Below are 23,557 nucleotides of genomic sequence, written 5' to 3' on the forward strand. Positions count from 1 at the left end.
TGCCGGGCAGCCTACGTAAGCAAACCCAAATCTGAGCCTCAAGGTTACAAAAAACCGAAACCTAAGGGCATCCGATCACAAACAGTTACCTAGGCTACAATCAAATAATTTCCTTTCTTGGTTTCTGTACCTTCTCTCTGTAAGTCTCTCCCCTGGTTCTTAGCTGAGGAGTGCTCCTAAAGACTTCTGATTTGGTTCTGCCGGATTCGAATCGAATTTTGTTCAAATAAACTCTTACATTTTTTTAATATGCTTCAGTTCATCTTTTCTTATAGGTGACCGCTGAATTTCGGTTGGCATCAAATGACTTGACTTTTATATATAACGTTGCGATGTTGCAAGCGGTTTTCATGCTGGATTTAACCTTGCGAGGTGGGAAGTACAGCCGTATCACATTGTACAAATAGAAACGCTGAATTCAGGTGTCATCAGAAAGCCTGCTAAGACCACACAGTCAGCAGGTGACACTTGAGACACAGGTGAACAACATCACTTTTCAAGTCATGGGTGGAGGCGGTGCTTTGCATGTGTGCCTGCAAAGCACACCACTGATGTCCCCAAATCTTTACTGATGGTTGTTTCTAATATTTGAGCTCAAAACCCCCCTTTGCATTCATTTTACTGCCGCCTGCCTAGACTTATCCCCGCAGGTAAGTAGTTTGTAAGAGAATCCTATTAAGTACTAAGGATTTCAGTGTTGTAAAATTTCATGAAATTTTACATAATTTTGTATGGTTTAGTAATTTTCCAGAAGAACTGATACTCTGGGCCACAGAAGCTCTTTCTCAGTCAAGCTGCAAATACTAATCCGTATTTTACGTATCAAACAGGCTATGGGGAGGCCAAGAACAGACTGACTTTGGAGTCATGAATGCAGATTCCAAGGAGAAAGACAGAATCTGAACTCTCAAGCACTCCAGGGATCTACACCTGCAGACCTATGAGAGTAGGCACCATGGTCTCTAAGGGAGCAGAGGATGTCATTTACCATGTAAAACAATGTGACTGTTAGCACACGGTTCTTCAGGAATGGTGGCCCAGGCCAGGCCTATTCATCCACTTCTACAGAGACAGCAAAAGAATAAATGGGGGCTTATTCTGATCCGGGCCTCTGGCAATCAGTTTCTTCTCATTGTGGGAAACTGAGTCAGTGTAGTAACTTCTGAATCAGTTGTTTCCATTTGTGGTATCATCCTGCTAGCCGTATTCAATTTACCTTGTCTGAGGACATCCTCAGTCACTACCAATTTCATTCCAGGTTTCCTATAGTCTTGAGAGCTCTGAACAGAAGACTCAACCTATGGAAACCACTCATCAAAGTCCCCAATGAGTCTTAAGATCAAACAAAGGCCTCCTTTCTATCTTTGATCTCAGTTTTCTCATCTGTAAAGAGGAATAGCAATATATCCTTCTTATAGTTGTAAAGATTGGAGATAATACTTGCAAAGCTTCTAGCCTCGCATAGAGTAGCTATTAATAGTTTCTAGCAATTTCCCTCTTTCCCTGGATCATCAGTTTATCCCTCTGCATTTGATAAAACATAGCTTTTGTTATAAACTGCCATGAAAATAAGTTCTTAGGCTTTTCCAGCAAGCGGCCTGAGGTGACCTCTAAAAATGGTTTGCTATTCACTTGATCCAGAAAACCCCAAAAATCATGCAAATCAAGAGGTTCAACTCTTCGTGCTCACTTTAAGAACACTCGTGAAACTGCCCAGGCCAATACGTATGTGCGTATCCGAAAAGCCACCAAGTATCTGAAGGATGTCACTATAAAGAAGCAACGTGTGCCATTCTGTCGTTACAATGGCGGAGTTGGTAGGTGTGGCCAGGCCAAACAGTGGGGCTGGACGCAGGGTCGGTGGCCCAAAAAAAGTGCTGAATTTTTACTGCGCATGCTCAAAAATGCAGAGAGTAAGGCTGAACTTAAGGGCGTAGATGTAGATTCTCTGGTCATTGAGCAAATCCAGGTGAACAAAGCCCGCACAATGCAACGCAGGACTTACAGAGCTCGTGGTCAGACCAAGCCATACACGAGCTCTCCCTGCCACACTGAGATGGGCCTTACTGAAAAAGAACAGATTGTTCTTAAACCAGAAGAGGAGGCTGCACAGAAGAAAAAGATATCCTAGAAGAAACTGAAGAAACAGAAACTTCTGGCCCGGGAATAAATGCCGCAAAAAATAAATGCAAATAAAAGTTAGAAAAAAAAAAGTTCTTAGGTTTGATATCTTAAGAACTTAGAACCAATACTATCTAATAGAAGTCAGTTCCTGTCACTATCTTCATCTCTAGAAGTTTTTTTACAATCACAGAGGAAAGTCCTTTAATGCAAGGTAAGTTTGGGGGGGATATTGGGAAAGTGACCAAAATCCAGTCAATTCTCTTTTTCCTTGTAAATAAATACCTTGGAGTTGGAGAACAGGTGAGATGGGGATGTCAAAGGTAGAAAGATTTTTACTCATCTCATGAGAAGAGAAAAACAACACAAGGAAAAAATTAGAAGCATGTCTCTAGTAACATTTATAGGTAAAATATTGCCCATCTGATAGAAAACACAAAAGTAAAAATGTGTACATTTCATGCTGAATTTATGGAGGGTGAAATGAGATTTTTTTTTGAAGGAGAAGGAGAAACTCAGCAATGTTTAAAATCTAGTTCATCATGTTTATATCCCAACCTATTTCTCTTCTCATGCTTCCTACCGAAGGGAAGGGCATCAGGATCTATCTAATTCCCGAGCGGGGAATCAGTGTCATCCATGTCTGCTTCTATGCCTCCTTACTATACCAGCATCCAAGCGGTCACCATATTCTGCAAAATTCCATTACCTCCTGAGTCTCTCCCAATGCCCTTCAGTCCATCGTTATCTGTTCTTTCTGGGCTTCTGTAACCACCTCTCCATCACATGGCAGCTGCCACTTTTACTTTCTCCAAATCCATTCTCTGCTGTGCAATCACACTGATCTTCCCTCAACTCAACACCCTTCAACGGCTCCCTGCAAGCCTCAGGACGAAGCCCAGTGTCTTTAACACGATCTACAAAGCCCTTGATCATCTTGTTCCTGCTGCTCTCCAGTCCAAAGGAGGTCTTGCTAGGACCACATGATTTTGTTAAAAAACAATTTGATCAAGAACAAAATCACAGCAGAAACAACACGTTGATTCAAAATCTCCCCCACCACTTGTTTTTCAGGTCTTAGTGATTCGGATGCACTAAGTATTTAGTAGTGCTTAGTTTTTATGCATCTTCAAGCCTTTGGGACCATTTTTCAGACTTTTTCAGTTTTTAAATTTTATCTCTATTTGATTCTTAGACAATTATGCTTGTTTGGCATCTATTCCTAAAGCTTTGGGGCTTGTGGCAAAGTACTAGAGAGTGAAGTGAGTGTAAATCAATGGCCTGATGCCATGGCTGCCGGCCAGGAAGACCAGGATCTGTTCCAGCATCCGTGAGTCCTAAGCGGGGTTGGACCTCCACCGGCTCTCACTGGCACTGGGATGCTGGGAATAAACGCAACACACTATAGGCTGAATGCAGTGAACAATACCCTGGAACACTGTCAGCGGCTTCAGAATCTTCTGTCATCTAATAAGCTTCTGCAGATGACAATTCACTCACTATCCCTACTTCCATAAATCATTTTTCTGCAAGAACGAACCCTAGACTTGAGCTCTTCCACCCACAGAGAGTGGGGCACGCTCCATGCCCCTCAATCATGACCACAAAGTTGAATGAATCCCATAGTGGCAAGAAAATGCAGCTTCATATAAGAGAAATATAGAATATAGCTAAACAGGCAAAGTAGGCATGAGTGGTTGAGGCTGGGTTTTTAAAAACAGCAAAATGTTGAAACAAGAAAAATCTCGAATAAACAACCTAACCTTATACCTAAAGCAACTAGAGAAAGAAGAACTAACAAAATCCAAAGTTAGTAGAAGGAAAGAAATCATAAAGATCAGAGCAGAAATAAACGAAATAGAGATGAAGAAAACAATAGCAAAGATCAATGAAACTAAAAACTGGTTCTTTGAGAAGAGAAAAATAACAAAATGTTGGAACTTCCCTGGTGGCACAGTGGTTAAGGATCCACCTGCCAACGCAGGGGACACGGGTTCGATCCCTGGTCCAGGAAGATCCCACATGCTGCAGAGCAACTAAGCCTGTGCGCCACAACTACTGAGCCCATGTGCTGCAGCTACTGAAGCCCGTGAGCTTAGAGCCTGTGCTAGGCAACAAGAGAAGCCACCACAAAACAAGAGAAGACACCGCAAAATGAGAAGCCCACGCACTGCAACAAAGAGTAGCCCCTGCTTCCACAACCAGAGAGAAAGCCCGGGTGCAGCAGTGAAGACCCAACACAGCCAAAAACCCCAAAATGTTAAAAACTGAGTAACAGCCTGAAAATATATTTTAAACGAACCCCTTACAATCATGATTGCATGAACTGGTGATTGGAAACATTCATTTCTGACCTGCTTTTATTTTAACCAATATGCTATTTCTTTTTTTTAATTTTAATTTATTTTTATTTTTTTGGGTGCATTGGGTCTTTGTTGCTGTGTGCAGGCTTTCTCTAGTTGCGGCGATCAGGGGCTACTCTTCGTTGCAGTGCGCAGACTTCTCATTGCAGTGGCTTCTCTTGTTGCGGAGCACGGGCTCTAGTCACGTGGGCTTCAGTAGTTGTGGTACACAGGCTCAGTAGTAGTGGCTTGCAGGCTGTAGAGCGCAGGCTCAGTAGTTGTGGCACACGGGCTTAGTTGCTCCGCAGCATGTGGGATCTTCCTGGACCAGGGCTCAAACCCATGTCCCCTACGTTGGCAGGTGGATTCTTAACCACTGCGCCACCAGGGAAGCCCCCAATATGCTATTTCTATCAGTTTCTTTTCCACAATTTATCTGAATGCACTGTCACCCCTGTCCCTACCTCCTCCTCGTGGTCCAGCTGTACAATTTCCCATGACCTAAAAGAACTTCCCTCGTTCTTCTCGGACTTTGCACACACACCCCGCCTAGGATGCTCGCTTCTACTCTACTCTTCACCTGGTTAACTCCAACAGATTTCGCAGGTGAGCGCTTGAACGCAACTTTGTGTGAGGAAACTTCCCTGCCCGCCATGCGCAGACAGTTGGCTGGAGATTTCCATGGGACAAGTCTAGGACATCCTTGTACGCATGATCTGAGGAAGCTTTTTCAAACATGGAGAACAACACTTTTTATTTTGTAGACTGTACGTAGAGTTGTACATTTTCTAGGCACTCTCTTGACTTATCCCAACATCCATAAGCACCAAATATGAACAATAAAGAACAGGGTATCTTTAAACTATGAAGTGTTAATGGCTCAGAGTGCGTCACATATATTGGATTAACGTAGCCAACGAGCTATAAGGACAGAAGAGGAGGATAAGTCAACAAAGAGGTATGTTTTGGATGCTGAATCAAAAGAAACAAAATGGATTATTTTCTCTCTGAATCCTTCAAGGGGCTCTTAGTTTACGTATGGCCTAAGAGTTGTTTGTGTTTCTTTGAAAGGAATACATTTGTGATATTTTGTGAGATGATGAATGAGCTGGTGAGTACACAGGTGACATTAAAAAATGGATATTTTATATGGTTTAACAATATACAAGTTATCTTACCTGGGGGTTTTTAAATACAGCGTATTTTTCCTCCTTCTCCAAAAACAGCACTTTATTTTCTGTGTCTCTTGTCCAGTCTGATAAGACTTCAACAACATTTTCATGGTCTTCAAAAAACCTTTCTGATAAAACAAGGAAAAGCATTCTTTCAGACCCAAGACATCAGCGTTTCCAACAGAGAAATAAGCTGGTGTTGAGTTAACACAATGCTTCATACTTCTCATCAGTTTCTAGAAATTCCTAATTCTTACATGATGTCACATTGTAACATCTCTATTATGTGTATTCTTCAGTCTCAGGTCTTCAACTTATTTTCCATTAAAAACATGGCAGATGAACCTACAATGTAGCGATAATGGTCAGCCATTGCTCTTTATTTCATGTTAGAATTTTTGACTATTTTAAATAGCCCCAGGTGGACGTAACATCCTATATGGAAGGAGGCCAATTAAGCAATAATTGGGTAAACAACTTTGAATGAAATTGTGAGAAATTGTGGGATAAGTGATGAGTACTATAAAACATCACTCCCTAAAATGCTAAAAAACAATGTATTTCGGAACCAACCCTAAACCTTCCTTTAGAGAGCTTTCAATTCTCTATTTGACTCACAGAGTTGAAGAAAACTTCAAGAGGTTATTTCTGTGCAGACCATTTCCTCCAGAAAGATGTGTACCCAAATCTTCTAAAACATGTATTTCTGTATTCCAACAGGCTCTCCCAGGAGACAATTGTTCTATGAGTGGTATTAAGAATGAGAAGTAACAAGAGTATTTCTTTAATTGCTTTTTAGCTTTTTAAAAAAACTCAATCAACGTCTATCCACTGTCCTTTGCTCTTCGGGGCTGAGCCTCTTCCGCTAGACAAAGTGTCAGACATTGAGTGAGCGGGCAGTGATGTGAGGCCCGCGGCAGAGTTACCCTAGAGTATAAAGAAGTAAACTTTAAAGAGACATCGGCTGACAGACACCCAGGCTCTCCGACCATCTGCTCAGCTTGCTAATCATGCGGTAAGAAGTATCCTCCTGTCACTTTCTTTCCCTTTTGGATCTGCTAGAGAAGGAGCAGCAATAATGCTTACATTCCCCAAGGTCTGGCCACCTGCTCCAATCCGAGTATCTGCCACAGATAAATGAAGAGGCAAGCATTGAACCTGACCTAAGGGAAGTGATGTAGGGGGAGTCTTGATAGCCTTGAACCAAACTCTTCTTCGCAATAGACCAAAACCCATAATAAAGCAAACTCACAGGTTTTTTGGAGTACAGCCAATTGCTGGAACTGGGACTTACCGATTTGTAGTTCTGGATATATTTCATAAAGACACCAGTCCACATTGCAGTCACAATGGGTTTTCTCAAAAAGGTTGTCTAGAACATCTCGGGCTAATTGCCGCTCATCCACCATCAGTGACTTCGTGCTGTTATCATTCATGTGCACCTTGACAACGAGCTGAGGATAAAGCCACAGGGCAGCCAGTAAATTCAAGCAACTGTAGAAGGCCACCCACTGAGGTTAAGGTTTCAATGCTGCTATCTCTTCTGCGAATTTAAGTAAGAAGGTGTCCCACAAACTCACTCATATGCCAAGCACTTGTTTAAGGTGCCAGGAATATAAACGTAGAGAAACCAGTTCACAAAAACAGAAATAAATACACAATAAGCAAAGTCCCTGCCCGGCTTTCAGAGACTCTGCATCCTGGTGAGGGAGAGAGAAAACCAACACAACCCAAGAAGTGCTGCCTGCCAGCCTCCCTGACATCTTTCTGTTACTTCTTCCGGTTCATCTCAGAGCCCAGAAGCGTTGCTTAGCTGAAAGCCGTGCCGGTACCTTTATAATAAATTCTTCTGTCCTGCTTAGCTGGAGTTGGGTCCCATTTCATGCAACCCGAGAGTTCTATGACACAGGTTAAGACCAAGTTGGTTAATCTACAATTCTTTGAAGGTCGGAAGTTGCAGAGTGACAGCGTCACCGAGGGGTCTTATTGAGAGGCAGGTGGTGTCACAGCAGGACACGTTTGAGATTAGAGGCGGACTAAGCCAGATCAATGTAGACTGAGAAAGCGCTATTATGGAGGCATGCAGGCCAATGAGTGACCTAATGCACTTTTCATTTGATTAAAAACAAATTTACTGCATTGAGTTCACAGTCAAATTGGTAGCTACCTTATTCCAAATCTGGACAGTTTGGTGTGAGAATTTACTCCTAAGGGCACAGGATTTCACTGATTTTTCCCAGACAACTTGTCAAGGTTATTAAAACTTCTGATCCCTAAGAGAGACCATGATTCTGATGTAACATAACAGAATTAATTCAACAACTAATCAGCTAGGGTTTGGATTTTCTTTGATACCTGTGTATTTGTAGCTTTTTTTTTTTTTTTTTTTGGTACACGGGCCTCTCACTGCCGTGGCCTCTCCCGTTGGGGAGCACAGGCTCCAGACGCGCAGGCTCAGCGGCCATGGCTCAAGGGCCCAGCCGCTCCGCGGCACGTGGGATCCTCCCGGACCGGGGCACAAACCCACGTCCCCTGCATCGGCAGGCGGGCTGTCAACCACTGCACCACCAGGGAAGCCCTGTAGCATATTTTTAATTCCGGCAGTTGTTAGTTATGAGTGCTACAGGTTATAACGGTGCTATCTATCCAGTCTTCAAAAGGAACAGTGGAAATGTGCCCATGAAGCCCACATTTATTAGACACTTATGTTTAAGGGAAGATTTTCCATAACTCCTTCTGGGAAGATCTACGTTCTTATTTTATTCTTTGCCAAGATCACTGATCCTCCCTGATTAAGTGGGAGTTAGCTCTAGTTAGAGTCCATCTTTGAGTGCCACACGGGAAGGAAGGGCTGCCTTTCCCTTTCCAGACCATCCCTGCCCAAACTCCAGCCTGCAGTGCCTGCACTTACTCCACAGGCTGCCAGCAGAGAATTCCCAGAAGCAACATCGTCAACCAGAACCCCCTGACACTCTTGCTTAAACTTCTATTCTAACTTGAAAAGAGAAGCATGAGATAGTTAGAGACAAGTTCTGCCTATTCTGTCTGTCTAAGGTTGGTCCTGGTTATTCACATATGAGGCTCATCATTATTTTTAAAAAGTGTTTAGATGGAGTGAAGAGAGAGGTCATACAAGTGGTAACATTTCTTCCTTCCCCCAAAGTTTGGGTTAGATTCTGAGCAGCAGGGAAACTGCCCCTCTGGTCCCACTCCCACCCAACTGGATCTTGAAGACAGTGTGTAGTTAACAGTGAAGAATGCAATTCCTGTGGATTTCTGTGCAGAGTTACTGAGAGCAACCAAGGGTGTGGATGGTGATAAGAATCTGGACGAAGAGCAGGCAAGGACCACAAGTCGAAGCACACCTAGTATCTGCTCTTCCCACACTTGCACACCTAAGACTCAAATGCAGACATCAGGGCAATAAAGGTGCATTTCCTCCTCCTGGAACCATTCAAATGAGACCATTATTCCAGGCTTGTCCAAAGAATACTTTTTTTCCCTTGAAAACCTGTAGCCCAGAAACGTCTAGTTGGACAGTTGTTTTTGTTGTATGTTCATCTTTTTTTAAAAAAATAAATTTATTTATTTATTTTTGGCTGTGTTGGGTCTTCATTGCCGTGCGTGGGCTTCTCATTGCGGTGGCTTCTCCTGTTGCGGAGCATGGACTCTAGGCATGCAGGCTTCAGTAGTTGTGGCACACGGGCTCCATAGTTGTGGCTCACGGGCTCTAGAGCACAAGCTCAGTAGTTGTGGCACACAGGCTTAGTTGCTCCGCGGGGCATGTGGGATCTTCCAGGTCCAGGGCTCGAACCCGTGTCCCCTGCACTGGCAGGCGGATTCTTAACCACTGCGCCACCAGGGAAGTCCCTGTATGTACATCTTGTGATGTATTTAAAACAACAGGCCCAGGACATCCCTGGTGGCGCAGTGGTTAAGAATCCGCCTGCCAATGCAGGGGACAGGGGTTCAGTGGGGAACCTCTGGTCTGGGAGTTCCCACATACCGCAGAGCAACTAAGCCCACGTGCCACAACTACTGAGACTGCACTTTAGAGCCCATGAGCCACAGCCACTGAGCCTGTGTGCCACAACTACTGAAGCCTGTGCACCTAGAGCCCATGCTCCGCAACAGGAGAAGCCACCGCAATGAGAAGCCCATGCACCGCAAGGAAGGGTAGCCCCGGCTCACAGCAACTAGAGAAAGCCCACACGCAGCAACGAAAATCCAATGCGGCCAAAAATAAATAAATTTATTTTAAAAAATAAAATAAAATAATGAAACAATAGGCCCAACTACTACAATGTCAAAGACCCATTCATCTGACCAGAGAAATCAGACGTGGATGGTTGTGTGGAAAACAGAAATGCCTCAAATAGTGGAATGACCATGGCTTATTTTCTGTGGAAGGCATACCTGCTGCTCTCAGCTGAGGAATATTGCTATAAAGTAGTTACATGTCCTAAGAAACACTACCAGTGTTAGGATTCAGAAGACAATCTTCCTGATGAAAAAATCAGTGATGTTTGACCACATTTCATTCTTGCTTAGGAATTCTTGAGAAAATAAAACATAGCTTGGTGTTTTGCTTTTAAAGAGAGAAAAAAACCTAAATCACATAATTTGACAATGATGCAATTATGAAAGGGTTGGGGTTTTTTTTGGCAGAAATTGCAAACTAAATTTAATCCATATGTAGTTACCAATGTCCACAATTATAAAACTTAGGGGAAAAAAAACCAAGAGAAGGCTGATGACTTTTAGCAAGAAGAAATCATATTTAGTCTTCTTCACAGCTTTCTTCACATTTACAAGCTGAAGAGTAGCTATATACCAACACATGACACCCTAAGTCACAGGCGATTAGCAAGCTGAGTACTTATCATACCAACACCATATGATATAGAGTAAAATGACTCAAGAATGAAAAAACTTCCCCTTTCTAATCCATCATAGTAAAGATTTAATGGTTTTTATCATTTCTTCTTTTTCTTTTGCAAACTAATAAATACAAAATTATCCCAGCCCTAAATCATTTGCAATATATACATTTTTGCTTCTATGATAAAATTTACAAATGGAATTGGTCTCCTGTGTCACAGAGCTTTAAAACAAAGAAACAAAATCAATGAGTGAATCCGATTCTGTTTCCAGTTCCAACAGCTTTGCAACACAAACTGTGTACATCGCTCTTCGTGATCCAAAGTGATGTCAACACCCCACAGAATACTTGAGGGCAAAGTACTTCAGATAAACTTGATTCCATCCTTTATAAAACATGTTGTAGCTTATGTGTTAGTACATCTTAGTTACTTTATTAATGGATGAGTATGACTCTTTTTTTTTGATGTTCTGTGCCACACAGCCTTTTGTTTTTAGAAATAAGTCTGGAAGGTCCTAAGTCAGAAAAAATATACACCTTAGCTTCTTAATTTTCTTTCCTCTCCCACTGATCAGAACTGCTTCTGTTTCACATCTGCTTTGTTGACTAGAGGCAGGTGGTGCTTTTTGCTACTGTTACAATTCACCTCAACTAAATTATGGCAAAGTTCTGTGGAAACACTGCTTTCTCCTCCTTGTTCTCTTCATCTCCAGCTAAGCAAACTGGCCAAATATGCTAGTTGTTCTACCTTATTTTTTATATTTTTTAAAAATGCATTTATTTATTTTGTCTGCGTTGGGGCTTCGTTGCTGCACTCAGGCTTTCTCTAGTTGCAGCGAGCGGGGGCTACTCTTCGTTGCGGTGCACGGGCTCTCCTTGTGATGGCTTCTCCTGTTGCGGAGCACGGGCTCTAGGCCCACGGGCTTCAGTAGTTGCAGCATGCGGGCTCAGTAGCTGTGGCACATGGGCTTAGTTGCTCTGTGGCATGTGGGATCTTCCCAGACCAGGGATCAAACCCATGTCCCCTGCCTTGGCAGGTGGATTCTTAACCACTGCGCCACCAGGGAAGTCCCAGGTTCTACCTTTTAATCTAAGAACCAACTTCTCTTTTCATTTATCCTCTGAGAGTATCTCCAACGTGGCCCCCATTTTATAAACCATCCAGTGGTTTAACATAGTTGAAATAATTATGAATTGTATTTTTACTCATTTTCTCTTGTCTTTTTATCTCCAAAGGGAAAGTCGGCAACCGAAGACAGCCCATCTTCCCCTGCCATCCATTTGTAACTTGGTTCAGTACATGTTTATCTACAGTGAGGTCTTGTGCTAGAGAGACGGCTATGAAACAGGTCACCCTGCTCTCATCCCTTCCCCTACAATCCACTTTCCACACAATGGCCACTACGATCTTTAAAAACCATATATTATCCCTTGTTAAAAACCCTCATATGGGGACTTCCCTGGAGGTCCAGTGGTTAGGACTCTGCGCTTCCACTGCAGGGGCCACAGGCTCAATCCCTGGACAGGAAGCTAAGATCCCGCATGCTGCATGGTGCGGCCAAATGCTTTCCCACTGCACTGACAATATGTTCCAAACTCTTCGTCAGACCTGTGAGACCCTGTGACCCCACCTGCCTTTCTGCCCTCAGCTCCTCCCATTTTCCCTCCTGCTCAAGAGGTAAAGGGATCAACAGTATGGTGACGGATGGAAGCTAAATTTTGGGTGGGGAGCACACTCTAGGGTATACAGAAGCAGAAATATAAGAATGTACACATGAAACTTACATAACGTTATAAACCAATGCTACCTCAATTAAAGAAAAAAAAAGATTCCCTTGGGCAGTATCACTCCTTCCGGCATTATTTTCTTCATAGCACTTCTCTCCCCAGCTAGAAGTGAACTCTACACAGGCAGGGACCTCACCTGACTGGTTCACCTCTCTGTACCCCCAGCACCTGTTCTATGAGATGAGGATGCATCGGTAAAGAAAACACAAAACCCCCTGGAGGAGCTTCCCTGGGGGTGGGGAGGGGAGGTAGGCATTAAACAGGATAAACAAGTAATCTGGACAGTACGCTGTACGGGGAGGAAGGAAAGCAGGGGGAAGGTAAGGGATGTCAGGGGTGTGTGTGTGCATGGCACTGAACAGGTGACCAGACCTAGTGAGGGACAGAGAGAACCCACTGGAATCTGGGGAAGAGCTCTCCAGGCAGGGGGACCACAAGGCACAAAGGTCCCGAGGCAGAGGCATGCCTGGAACATCTGTGGAGCAGCAGTGAGACCAGTAAGCTAGAACGGAGGGTGAGGGAGAGGGCTGGCAACGAGATCATGCAGGGACTTGAGGATTTGGGCTTTACTGTGTGTGTGTGTGGGGACATCCTTGAGCAGAGGAGGGACAAGAAAAGAGGTGGGAAGAGAATCACACGAGGGGGACTGGTCTTAGAAACATGGCAGTCCACGCACAGGAGCAGGAAAGACCATGGACCACCTGCCACAAGTGCAGGCGGGTAGGGAGGCAAATGTGTTGGGAGCTTGTAGAACCTTTCTTTGGATTGCTTCTACTTCTCAGTGCAATGGGCTGAGAAAATGTGGGAGAGGAAGGAGGTATTGGAGATTTTCAGAGAGAGGACAAGGTGGAAGTAGTTTTCTAGGTTCGTGGGAGAGAGACTGGACTTGGAAGCTCAGGCAGCACTGAAGGCCCAGGCTGGATTTAAACAGGGGTTCACAGAGCGAGGACAAGGGGGGAGAAGGCAGCCGAGGATGTATCAGTTCAATAACCGACCATAGAATGCAATCACACGTAGAGAATGGGGAAGAAAAATGATAAAAAGGTTCATGCATGCCTGAAATGAATGGAACCAGAATGACCTGAAAAAATTCTCATAGATGAACCTTGGAAGTCTGGATCCTGGAGTAGTCAAGGAATATTTATGAAATATCGATCAACATGTACTGAAATCCTTCATTCAAGGAACCATGAGAGGTGCTGCAGGAACATAAAATCTAATGCCCTGTATGAAAAGAATAATTCACCCAACTGTAAGTAAAAAGTTCTTAACGACTCTCAGCCACGGTATATGCTTCAGGAGTCGAAGTGAGATCGTTTATCTTTCTCTTAATTTACCTAACTAACTATTGTTAACACTTTATTATTAGGTAGATGCTTCTCCTGAGCTTAAATACATGTGTCTCTGATATAACACAATATACGTGTCTCCAGAAAAACCTATGCTCTACAGAAAAAGCACGATAAATGACAGGCTTATTGGGACAATAGGGTTGAGGCAGGTCACTCAAAACCTATGCCAACTTTGAACACACAGCTCTAGCCAAAAGAACATTTAGCATTTCAGGAGAGAACTTGGACATCCAGGGCAGACTGGGGGCTGCCTCAGGGGGTATATAAAATGCAAAAGAGCAATCGTGGAAATGAGGTGATGCCACTAGAAGCTGAACTCTGACCCAGTTGACTCGCCAACTCGCCCCCAGAAGGGGGCGCCACCTGCAATTACCCAAGAGTGAGCAGAACCCAGAGTGCATCCTTAGGGGAGGGAGCCCTGGGGGTAGAGACTTGGAAACCTCCATATTTACACTAATGTAGGTCCCCTATTTATCAATCACAAATGAGCCAAGCGAGGTCATTAAAAGAATCATTTCTCTTTGTCCTTAAATTTAAAAAACTACAAGTCATTGGAAAGCACCACTTGAAATTAAAATCTTTTTTAGGCTTAAGCATAATAAAAAGTCCTTAATTTGACTGCCCCATGCAAAAGTGATTCATAATTTACCTTCTTGACCTTGGCCTCCTTCAGTTTTTCCAACGCTAGCTTAATTTTATCAGCCTTAGCTTGGGCTTCTTCTTCTTCCTGTAAAATGACAAGACATTCAACACAGTCCATTAAATAACACCAGGGAGTAAGTACCCTTGCCATCGTTAGTGTCTTAGTCACTTTATATTGACAGAAGCCTGTGGTATACAGGGCACCAAATTTCACATGATTGATTTTCAAAATTTAAGTAACTGTAACAGAAATCTTCAACCTGGAGATACAGAAGACAGTCACCCTTTATATCTTAGGAATAGTAACTTAAAAGATGAAATGATGACTCAGAGTTTCACATATTTAGTCTGCAAAAATCTCTGTTTGGCTCAAAATTGGGTCTAACCTGAGGAATCTATAGGTGAATCTCAAGGGATTTGAGCACTTCCTGCAATTATACACATTCTTTTGAATTAGTATGTGTTTTCTGGGATTCTTAGTTTTTATTAGATTCCTAAAGGGTCCTTATCTTCCCCAATCAAACTTAAACTTATAATTCACAAAAAAAACCCCAAAAAAACCACAACAAACTACTGACAAACACATGAGCAGGCAGAAAAGAGAGTGAAATATTTTATGAGCCCAAAGCAGACATATATCTTCTTATACCAGTAGTTCTTATATATTTTTTGAGCCACAAACCCCTTTAGGAATATGTTTAAAGCAATGAAGCCCATAAAGCTTCACATATGCATTGACTTTGCAGACAGCTGGGAATCACAGACTCCTTGACCTCTTCATGGACCCTATATTAAGAGCTTCTGCTCTTTAGAATGGCTGTTATCGAAGACAAGAGATAAAAAGTGTTGGCGAGGGCTTCCCTTGTGGCACAGTGGTTGAGAGTCCGCCTGCCGATGCAGGGGACACGGGTTCGTGCCCCGGTCCGGGAAGATCCCACATGCCGCGGAGCAGCTGGGCCCGTGAGCCATGGCCGCTGAGCCTGCGCGTCCTGAGCCTGTGCTCTGCAACGGGAGAGGCCACGACAGTGAGAGGCCCTTGTACCGCAAAAAAAAAAAAAAGTGTTGGTGAGGAAGTGAAGAAATGGAAACCTTTGTGCACTGTTGGTGGGAATGTAAAATTGGTGCAGCTGCTACGGAAAACAGTATGGCAGTTCCTCAAAAACTTACAAATAGAACTACCATATGATCCAGCAATTCCACTCCTGGGTATCTACCCAAAGGAAATGAAATCAATATCTTGAAGAGATCTACACTCCCATGTCCGTGGCAGCACTATTCACAGCAGCCAAGACATGGAAGCAACCTCAGTATCTGTTGATGATGAATGGGTAAAGAAGATGTGGTGTAGATATACAATGGACTATTATTTATCCACGAGAAAAGGAAATCATGCTGTTTGTGACAACATGAATGAAACTTGAGGGCATTACACTAAATGAGATAAGTCAGACAGAGAAGGACAAATAGTGTATGATCTCACTTATATGTGAGAATCTAAAAAAGCTGAACTCATAGAAACAGAGAGTTGAATGGTGGTTGCCAGAGGCTGGGGACAGAGGAAATAGGGCGATGTTGGCCAAAGGGTACAAACCTCCAGTTATAACATGAATAAGCTCTGGGGATCTAAAGTACAGCGTGGTGACTACAGTTAACAGTACTGTATTATAAACTTGTTTAGAGAGTAGATCTTATATGTTCTCACCATATGCACAACAAAAAGGTAATTATATGAGGTGATGAAGGTGTTAACTAACCTCTCTATGGTAATCATTTCTCAGTATATGTGTATCTGATCATCACGTTGTATGCCTTAAATCTGTACAATACTATATGTCAATTATATCTCAATAAAATTGGGGGAAAAGAGCCTCTGCTCTATATGGATCACCGATTTTCAAATAATTTTTATACAATAATCACACAATAGAGCAATGAATAGGATTTAATATTTGGTTTATATTTCATATTTGTTCATTCAAAAGGCATTGTAGGGACTTTCAGGGTGACTAGGGTCGTATTTATGAATACTGATCATCACCCAGTACAACGAATGCAGAAGCCACAGGAAATAGAGCTAGGTTCTTACTGTAAAATATTTTTAAAGTGGCTTACTCTAAGAAAAATCCTTAAAGCGCTCTTCTTGCATGGATGAGAGACATGAGTTAACGTCCCACGTAATGACAATATGAACTTCCCAGAAATCTATTAATATCAAGCACTCATCACCTACCCGCCCCATAACGCCCCTCCCAACTATGACCTTACACGTGATACATAGATACCTTTGCCCTACTGAATACGGCTGCCGAATTCAGCAAAATTCCATTTAGTTCAATTCTGAAATATGTAAGGAATGCCTTCTATTCTTTATGTACTAGACTAGGACCAGGGACACAGAAATGTATACATCACTTCCACAGTTCATACCAAGTTAATAAAACATGACCCCAAAAGGTTGAGTATTATCAGGGAAAGTTGCATACAAATACAGATTTTAGCCAAACTATAACAATTCCTGAATATGGCCCTAATAGGTCCTTTATACACACCAATGTGTCCTTTTCTGGAGACTCTGGCTTTGCAATGAACACATCTGGGATTCTTGTTTCTTAGAGTCTCAGAGCTCTGGGCGTACAAACTTAAATGTAACCGCCACTCTGAAGAAGGTCAGAGATCTTGGGTAGCAGAGGTCAAGAGTCCTGACCCCACGGACTTACCTGAGAGAGAGGTTCAGGAGCGGGTGGTGGCAAAGGAAGGTCTAACATGGGATCAGCTGGTGGAGGAGGTAAGTCATCCTCATATTGGTTAATACTCGGTGCAGCAACATTTGCTGTGTAACCAAGAGAGGCTGCACCACTGAAACTTGGTATATCCAGAGATGCTGAATGAGGTCGGCTCTGAGAGGACTCTTTCTGGGCCTGGATTGTCCTCTGCTCAGCTTCTCTTATGTCTGCTACCAGATCCGCCATGAGAGCATCTAAATCTTGGTCTTCCAGTGCATTTAAGGACTCTGATAGGAAAAATCACGTTAATGGTCAAGACAACAACTTGCACCTAGAAAAACTTAACGAAGGTCATTTTAAAGAGTACATTTGAGTACTGGTTGCAAGGGGCTGGGGTGGGGGAAATAGGAAGAGGTTGGTAAAAGGGTATGAACTTTCAGTTATAAGGCGAGTAAGGTCTGAGGATCTAAGTATAACATGATGACTACAGTTGATAACACTGTATGGTATAACTGAAATTTGCTGAAAGAGTAGAACTTAAATGTTCTCACTAAAAAAAAAAAAGAATAGGTGAGGTGATGGATGTGTTAACTTGTGTTAACTTGATGGGGGAAATCCTTTCACAATGTATATGCACACCAAATCATCACACTGTACACTTTAGATATCTTACAATTTTGTCAATTAAACCTCAATTGACACTTCCCTGGTGGTGCAGTGGTTAAGAATCCACCTGCCAATGCAGGGGACACGGGTTTGATCCCTGGTCCAGGAAGATCCCACGTGCCACAAAGCAATGAAGCCCATGCGCCACAACTACTGAAGCCCGCGCACCTAGAGCCCATGCTCCGCAACAAGCCCCTGCTCACCACAACTAAAGAAAGCCCGTGCACAGCAATGAAGACCCAACACAGCCAAAACAATTAATTAATTAACTTAAAAAAACCTTAAAAAAAAAGCTAAAAAAAAATCACTTCCCTCCAAAAAAAAAAAAAAAGAGAAAGAAAGAAGAGAAAAGAAAAAAAATGGAGGAATGTCTTCCCTACATTGGGACCTCACAGGTCAGCTATAAAGTCAACTCCAAGCACCTGATTAGATGCCTAAGTAGAGAATTCTTGTACATTCTCGTGCAAGATCTTAGAGTTTTAGAAAGTAGGGGAGGGGAGAGGCTGGAAGATTCTCCCCAGGTCTTTGGAGGGCAGACAGAGCACCACTGATAAATATACTTGGAAGAAAGTAGGTCTCCACCAACTGGGATTTATTTAATACGCCTTGAGACTTGGGGTGAGGGCAGAGTTTCTGTGGGCACACCGTCCAACTATAGGAACTCTCACGTCACAAAAAGAGCAGTTAATGATAAATATTTAATAGCAGGAAATAAAGCACCAAGGGGGTTAAGGAATGAAAAAAAAATTTTTTAAATTGGGATTAAGTGGTAAAGACTTCATAAGACAGTGAGCTGGGAGTTAACTCTTAAAGGAAAGGGCATACCCGAATTTTCAGAGTGAGGGTGAGGGAGGACGATTTTCACTGGAATTTCTTCCACGTGAGAGATTACTGTGGCGATAAGACCTGGGATCCTGAAAGCTGATTAGACCACGTGGCCTACAGGGAGCCGTGGCCGTGAGTCGTGTTGCTACAGCACTTTGTCCATCAGGCGGTCACCGGATGGTGAGTGTGATGAACAAAGTATGGGCAAGGTGGAAGTGATCATGAGGGGGAGAATTCTAGCTGCTGTGTGCAGCGTGAACTGGATTGAGGAAATGCGGGCAGGGGAAATGAAGCCCTCTCAGGAACCAATGAGCAGAAAGCGTGGTGAAATCATTTACTGCCAAACATCATCAGCATAAACACCATGTAGCATATTACATTAATGCCAATAGCTCTATGTACAGCACTTGGACTGAAGTTTGGATTTCTTAACCAGGTAAAAAGCATTTTCCTTCTAAGCCACCGCTGTTTTGCATATAGCTTTTCATAAAATTAAGTGAAATTTTAAAAATCTCAGAGAAAATATGTGTAGAACTAATGAAGCCTATTCCTAATTTTCTAGTGTCATCAATTACATTGTGACTGTAGACACACAGCAAATGATTTTAATCCTTTATAAAAATTTTAGGGACAAAATTCCAACAGTAACACATATAGTAACCATTTCCAAAGCAAATTATAGTCCTCAACATATTGGTATGGGATTGAGTGATAAAGAATTGGGGATTCTGTTCAGAAGTTTATCGTTAACTCTCCAAATAACTTTGGGTGAAGTATTTTTTGACTCATTTTAAGCAATGTTTTAAGGGAAGACAGTAGAAAAAAAAATCTATTCCTATTGTAATTCCCAACAAATTTAATTTTCAGTACATATCAGTACTTTTTTAATGGTCTTGTCTCCTTAATGACACGAGTTTCTTGTTAGTGTCTTTTAACATGACTATGTTTATGTATTGCTGGGTTTCTTGGATTCTGACATTTTCAGTAATTTTTTGATACTAGGTAATAAGTGCTTCGAAAGCATTAGTTGAGCTTACTACAACTAAATTACTGATTAAATTTAATGGAACTGATTATTCAGCTGTTATGAGTGTGTCAGGCAAATCTGCACTGTTCATATATGCAAGTATATATTCTCTATTAACGTCATAATTTGACAAAAGTGTGTTGGTTTTCTGAAACTTCATGAATGTTACCATCATTCCATGTTGCAGTGGAAACGACTGACAGAAATAATAAGTTTATATGGAAGATAGAAAAGAGGGTGGGAAAAGAGGAAATCAGAAGTGATGTACTATAATTTATCAAGATACAGTTATTCGAACCTTAAGGTTTAATCTAAAACTTACTGAAAATGACAGAAACAAAGGAACCCAGTGAGTGATGGAAATAAAACTTGGAACTCTGGATTTCTGTAACTAGGCTTCTCTATTATTTTGTTCTTTATTCTTTTGGTTGGCACTGCAAGTCTTTGGAAAATCTTTTCCAAGAGTTGCAGTGAATTCTCATTAATTTGGAAGCAATCACTTCAAGATTCATTGTAATTTGAGTAGCACATGGGCTAAAGATTGTCAATGCACTAAGTAGGAAGAGAGATTTTTGTTAATAAAATATGACAAACTTCAGGGGACTAAAATGTCAAATAGACCAAATATACTATATTATATATTAAATATATATTAATTAAAATATATTTTGAAGCATCTATTCTCAATCATTATGAAATGGGCAGTTCATTAATATCCTCGAAGGGACATTTCCTTATTAATATTTTCTTATACTACTGTATCTTATTACTGTAATGGCTTAGGAGTAAGAAGAAACTCTCTGTTTTTTAAAAAAAAAAAATTAGAAAGCTTTGAGACTTTCAGCAAATACAGGATAGTGTTCCTTTTCATTACAGGCAAAAATATCTTCTTGGCCTCTCAATTCAATCCAAACGGCAGCACTCAATCTGAATGAAATCCAGGACTTTAAAAATTATACTTGTCATGATGTCCAAGTTCCTTAAATTTTGTTTTCAGATTACAGTTGTGTACAGATTTTAGTCATTGTTATCATTTCAAATTACTTAAGAAAAGAAATGATACTCACCATTTAAATCCTTAAACCCCACACTGTAGTTAAATTCAGCTCTGGGCAGTTTAGGTTCTGGAGGAGGGACAGTGTCGACTCCTAAACTCTGTGAAAACGGATCCCAACCCCCAAAGTTATTCATGATACTAATATTTTTGTAGTGCACTTTAATCATTAAGTAAAGAATCATTTGCTGCTTATACATATTCTCTTTAAATATGTTCTCTAAAAACTGTATTCTTACTTGAACATGCTTTAGGTGATTTTTTTTTCCTACAGAAAATGACAAGTTAAATTATGACAAGTTAAAAATGACAAGTTAAAAATTATTCTAGAAGGTACATCTTGAAACAAAACAGGTCAAATGATGAGAATGAGGTTGTTCATTTTTAGAGACAACAAAAAATTTCCGGGAATGAAGCATTGTGACCCATACACTACATAAGGATTTAAGTTATGACATCAAAGAAAGGAATTGTTTAGTCACTTGAAGATAAGAGCTGTTTCAGGATGCAATCTGTTATTACACAGTAAAATGTTAATGCTGTTACTCTTATTTAATAAAACTTGTTAAAAAGAAATTAAGCCACAGTAAGTTACTAATTTTGTAAATAACATTATTTTCTAATTGATAAAGTGACTGCTTGTATGATTTAAAAGATAATATTTAAACATATTTTTACATCCATAGTTTGAGAAGTGATTTCACCTGTTCTTAAACGTGAATGTTTTCATGACAATGAGTACATTCTTTGATATTAATTTGACTTGGTAAGTAATATCCTTGTTCATGTCTTAAATTTCTGAAGGAAACCAATCATTATAGGTTTGAGAATAAATTAATGAGATATCATCAGTTATATGTAGGGAAAAAAAGGCCATTAATCAAGAAGAAGTTAAAAAAAAAAAGATGAACCCAATCAAGTTAGAATCAAGGATAAAATGTAGGGAAAAGTGACTGCAACTCCAGAATTCATTCTAAAAACCGGAATGAACTTGCAAAAATTGCCAAGAAAGGGGGAGGTTGATGGAGAAACTACGGGGCAAATACCAGGAAAAAAAATTTAGTGAAAGAAAGTACAAAAAAAGTCATTAACTAGTTGGTTTTTAAATGCTATAACTGGGAAGTATAACTTCACAATTAGGGTTGCCAACTCATTTTTTTCCCAGGAATATAATTTACTAGGCTACTTACAGAAATTAGAAGTAGTTCTCTAACAAAACATGAATGCATGAATGTGTAACGTAACAGGCTTTGAGTAAAATACAGAGAGAGGGAAAGGAGAGAGAGGAAACCGGTTTTAGGAAGGAACTCCTTCAATCACAGCTTTAGCCAAGCAAACCCTGTGACCCCACTCACCTGAGCGCAATAAAGAAAGATCAAAACCCAGAAAGGCCTTCAGTGAAAGCAGGTCCAAGACACTCTAAGGGGCCCTCTTCTTACTCTTGAATTGGAGTAACAACACTCAACTATGAAAATCCCAGACTCTGACCAATCAGAATAATCATTCCTCTATGGAGCAGAAGTGAGTGAATGGACAAAGAGACCACAGATGTTCATTAAACCCTCCCCCTTCATGGGAGGAAAACGGTCCTCTGATTTATAGCAATGTGGCTTCCATCCTAACACTCCCTGGTTATTAGTCAGCACCCTTTTCTCTAAGCCTGTCGCCTCACATTTTGTCTCTTCTTTCATAGAATCTAAACCTTCTTGAATTTTATACGGAATATAAAGTAGATGCTAACTAACATTGATTTATTTTTCCTAAAATAAATACTTAAAAAAAAACGTAGATTATTCTTCATTTACTTTGTAGAAAACTTTAAGATCCCTATCATATTGAGGAATACTGGATGATTCTTATTTTAGTGCTTTATGCAGAAAGCGATGAGCTGACTAGTCTTTATATAAAGGTAACTGCAGGGGAAATTGTTTAGTGGTAGTGCTTGTGGAAGGTTTGCTTGGGGAAAATTCCTCCACTGGCTAAATATTTGAACACGATGAGCATGAAAATTGCCATAATAGAATGTATGTGTGACCCAGGCATTCAATTAACTGAACTCAGAAGGGTATAAACAGGAAAAAAGGTTTATTTTCTCCCCCACCACTGTTACATCAGGAATATATAATATTGTCAATTTCCAGTCTTTTTAAAAAGATAGCTCTTGTCATATTAAAATCAAATTCTGTAACCCCATCTTTTTTCTTTTAATGTTTTTTACTTTGAAAACTGTCAAACAAGAAGGTGAAAAAATAGTACAATGGACAACTATATACCCTTCGCCTACATCCATTTAACCCCATTTTTTTCTCATTTGAAAGTTAAGGAAGGGAATTTACCTGGGTCAGGAGATCCATCTCTCCCAGCAAATTGCTGAACATTTGGTCTATATCTTCGTTTGACTCACCCATCTGAAAAAGGAAGAAATCCAGTTATAAACAATCTAATAAAAGTCTGGGGCTTCCCTGGTGGCGCAGTGGTTGAGAGTCTGCCTGCCAATGCAGGGGACACGGGTTCGTGCCCCGGTCCAGGAAGATTCCACATGCCGCGGAGCGGCTGGGCCCGCGAGCCATGGCCACTGAGCCTGCGCGCCCAGAGGCTGTGCTCCGCAACGGGAGAGGCCACAACAGTGAGAGGTCCGCGTACCGCAAAAAAAAAAAAAAAAAAAGTCTGATCCCCGGATAACTGTCCCATCTCTCTCTTTTCCCCAAAAGCCCCATAGACAGGCAAGTAAGTCAAGAAGAGAAGGTTGTAGAGAGGGAGGTGCACTTCACCCTGAAATTCCATGCCTGACCTCTCTGCAATTTGCTTGGTCCAAGATTGAACGGAACCCTAGTAACTGTCTCAGACCAACAACTGGACTCTTTTTCCAGATGGAACTAGTCTCTTTGGGGCCAAGTGGACAACATTCAGGAATTCACATCACCATAGGACACCCTGATTGGAAAAGAAGAAAGCCTCAGGCC

The 23,557-nt window shown here is 41.5% G+C and overlaps 1 protein-coding gene across 2 annotated transcripts in view; it reads right to left on the bottom strand.

The window, feature by feature from the left end:
- The window catches only part of APBB1IP (amyloid beta precursor protein binding family B member 1 interacting protein), a 103,463-nt gene that overhangs the window by 37,261 nt on the left and 42,645 nt on the right, over nt 1-23,557 (bottom strand). For both annotated transcript variants that reach the window (XM_027121673.1, XM_027121674.1), the window contains exons 3-8: nt 22,931-23,002; nt 20,608-20,695; nt 17,017-17,309; nt 14,307-14,384; nt 6,930-7,089; nt 5,642-5,763 (exon numbers count right to left, since the gene is read on the bottom strand). In XM_027121673.1, the coding sequence (XP_026977474.1) occupies nt 5,642-5,763; nt 6,930-7,089; nt 14,307-14,384; nt 17,017-17,309; nt 20,608-20,695; nt 22,931-23,002 (813 nt within the window). The remainder of the gene's footprint in view (nt 1-5,641; nt 5,764-6,929; nt 7,090-14,306; nt 14,385-17,016; nt 17,310-20,607; nt 20,696-22,930; nt 23,003-23,557) is intronic.

This window comes from Aethalodelphis obliquidens, unplaced genomic scaffold, assembly GCF_003676395.1.
Source record: "Aethalodelphis obliquidens isolate GAN/ISIS:26980383/991018 unplaced genomic scaffold, ASM367639v1 scaffold23, whole genome shotgun sequence".
NCBI lineage: Eukaryota > Metazoa > Chordata > Mammalia > Artiodactyla > Delphinidae > Aethalodelphis > Aethalodelphis obliquidens.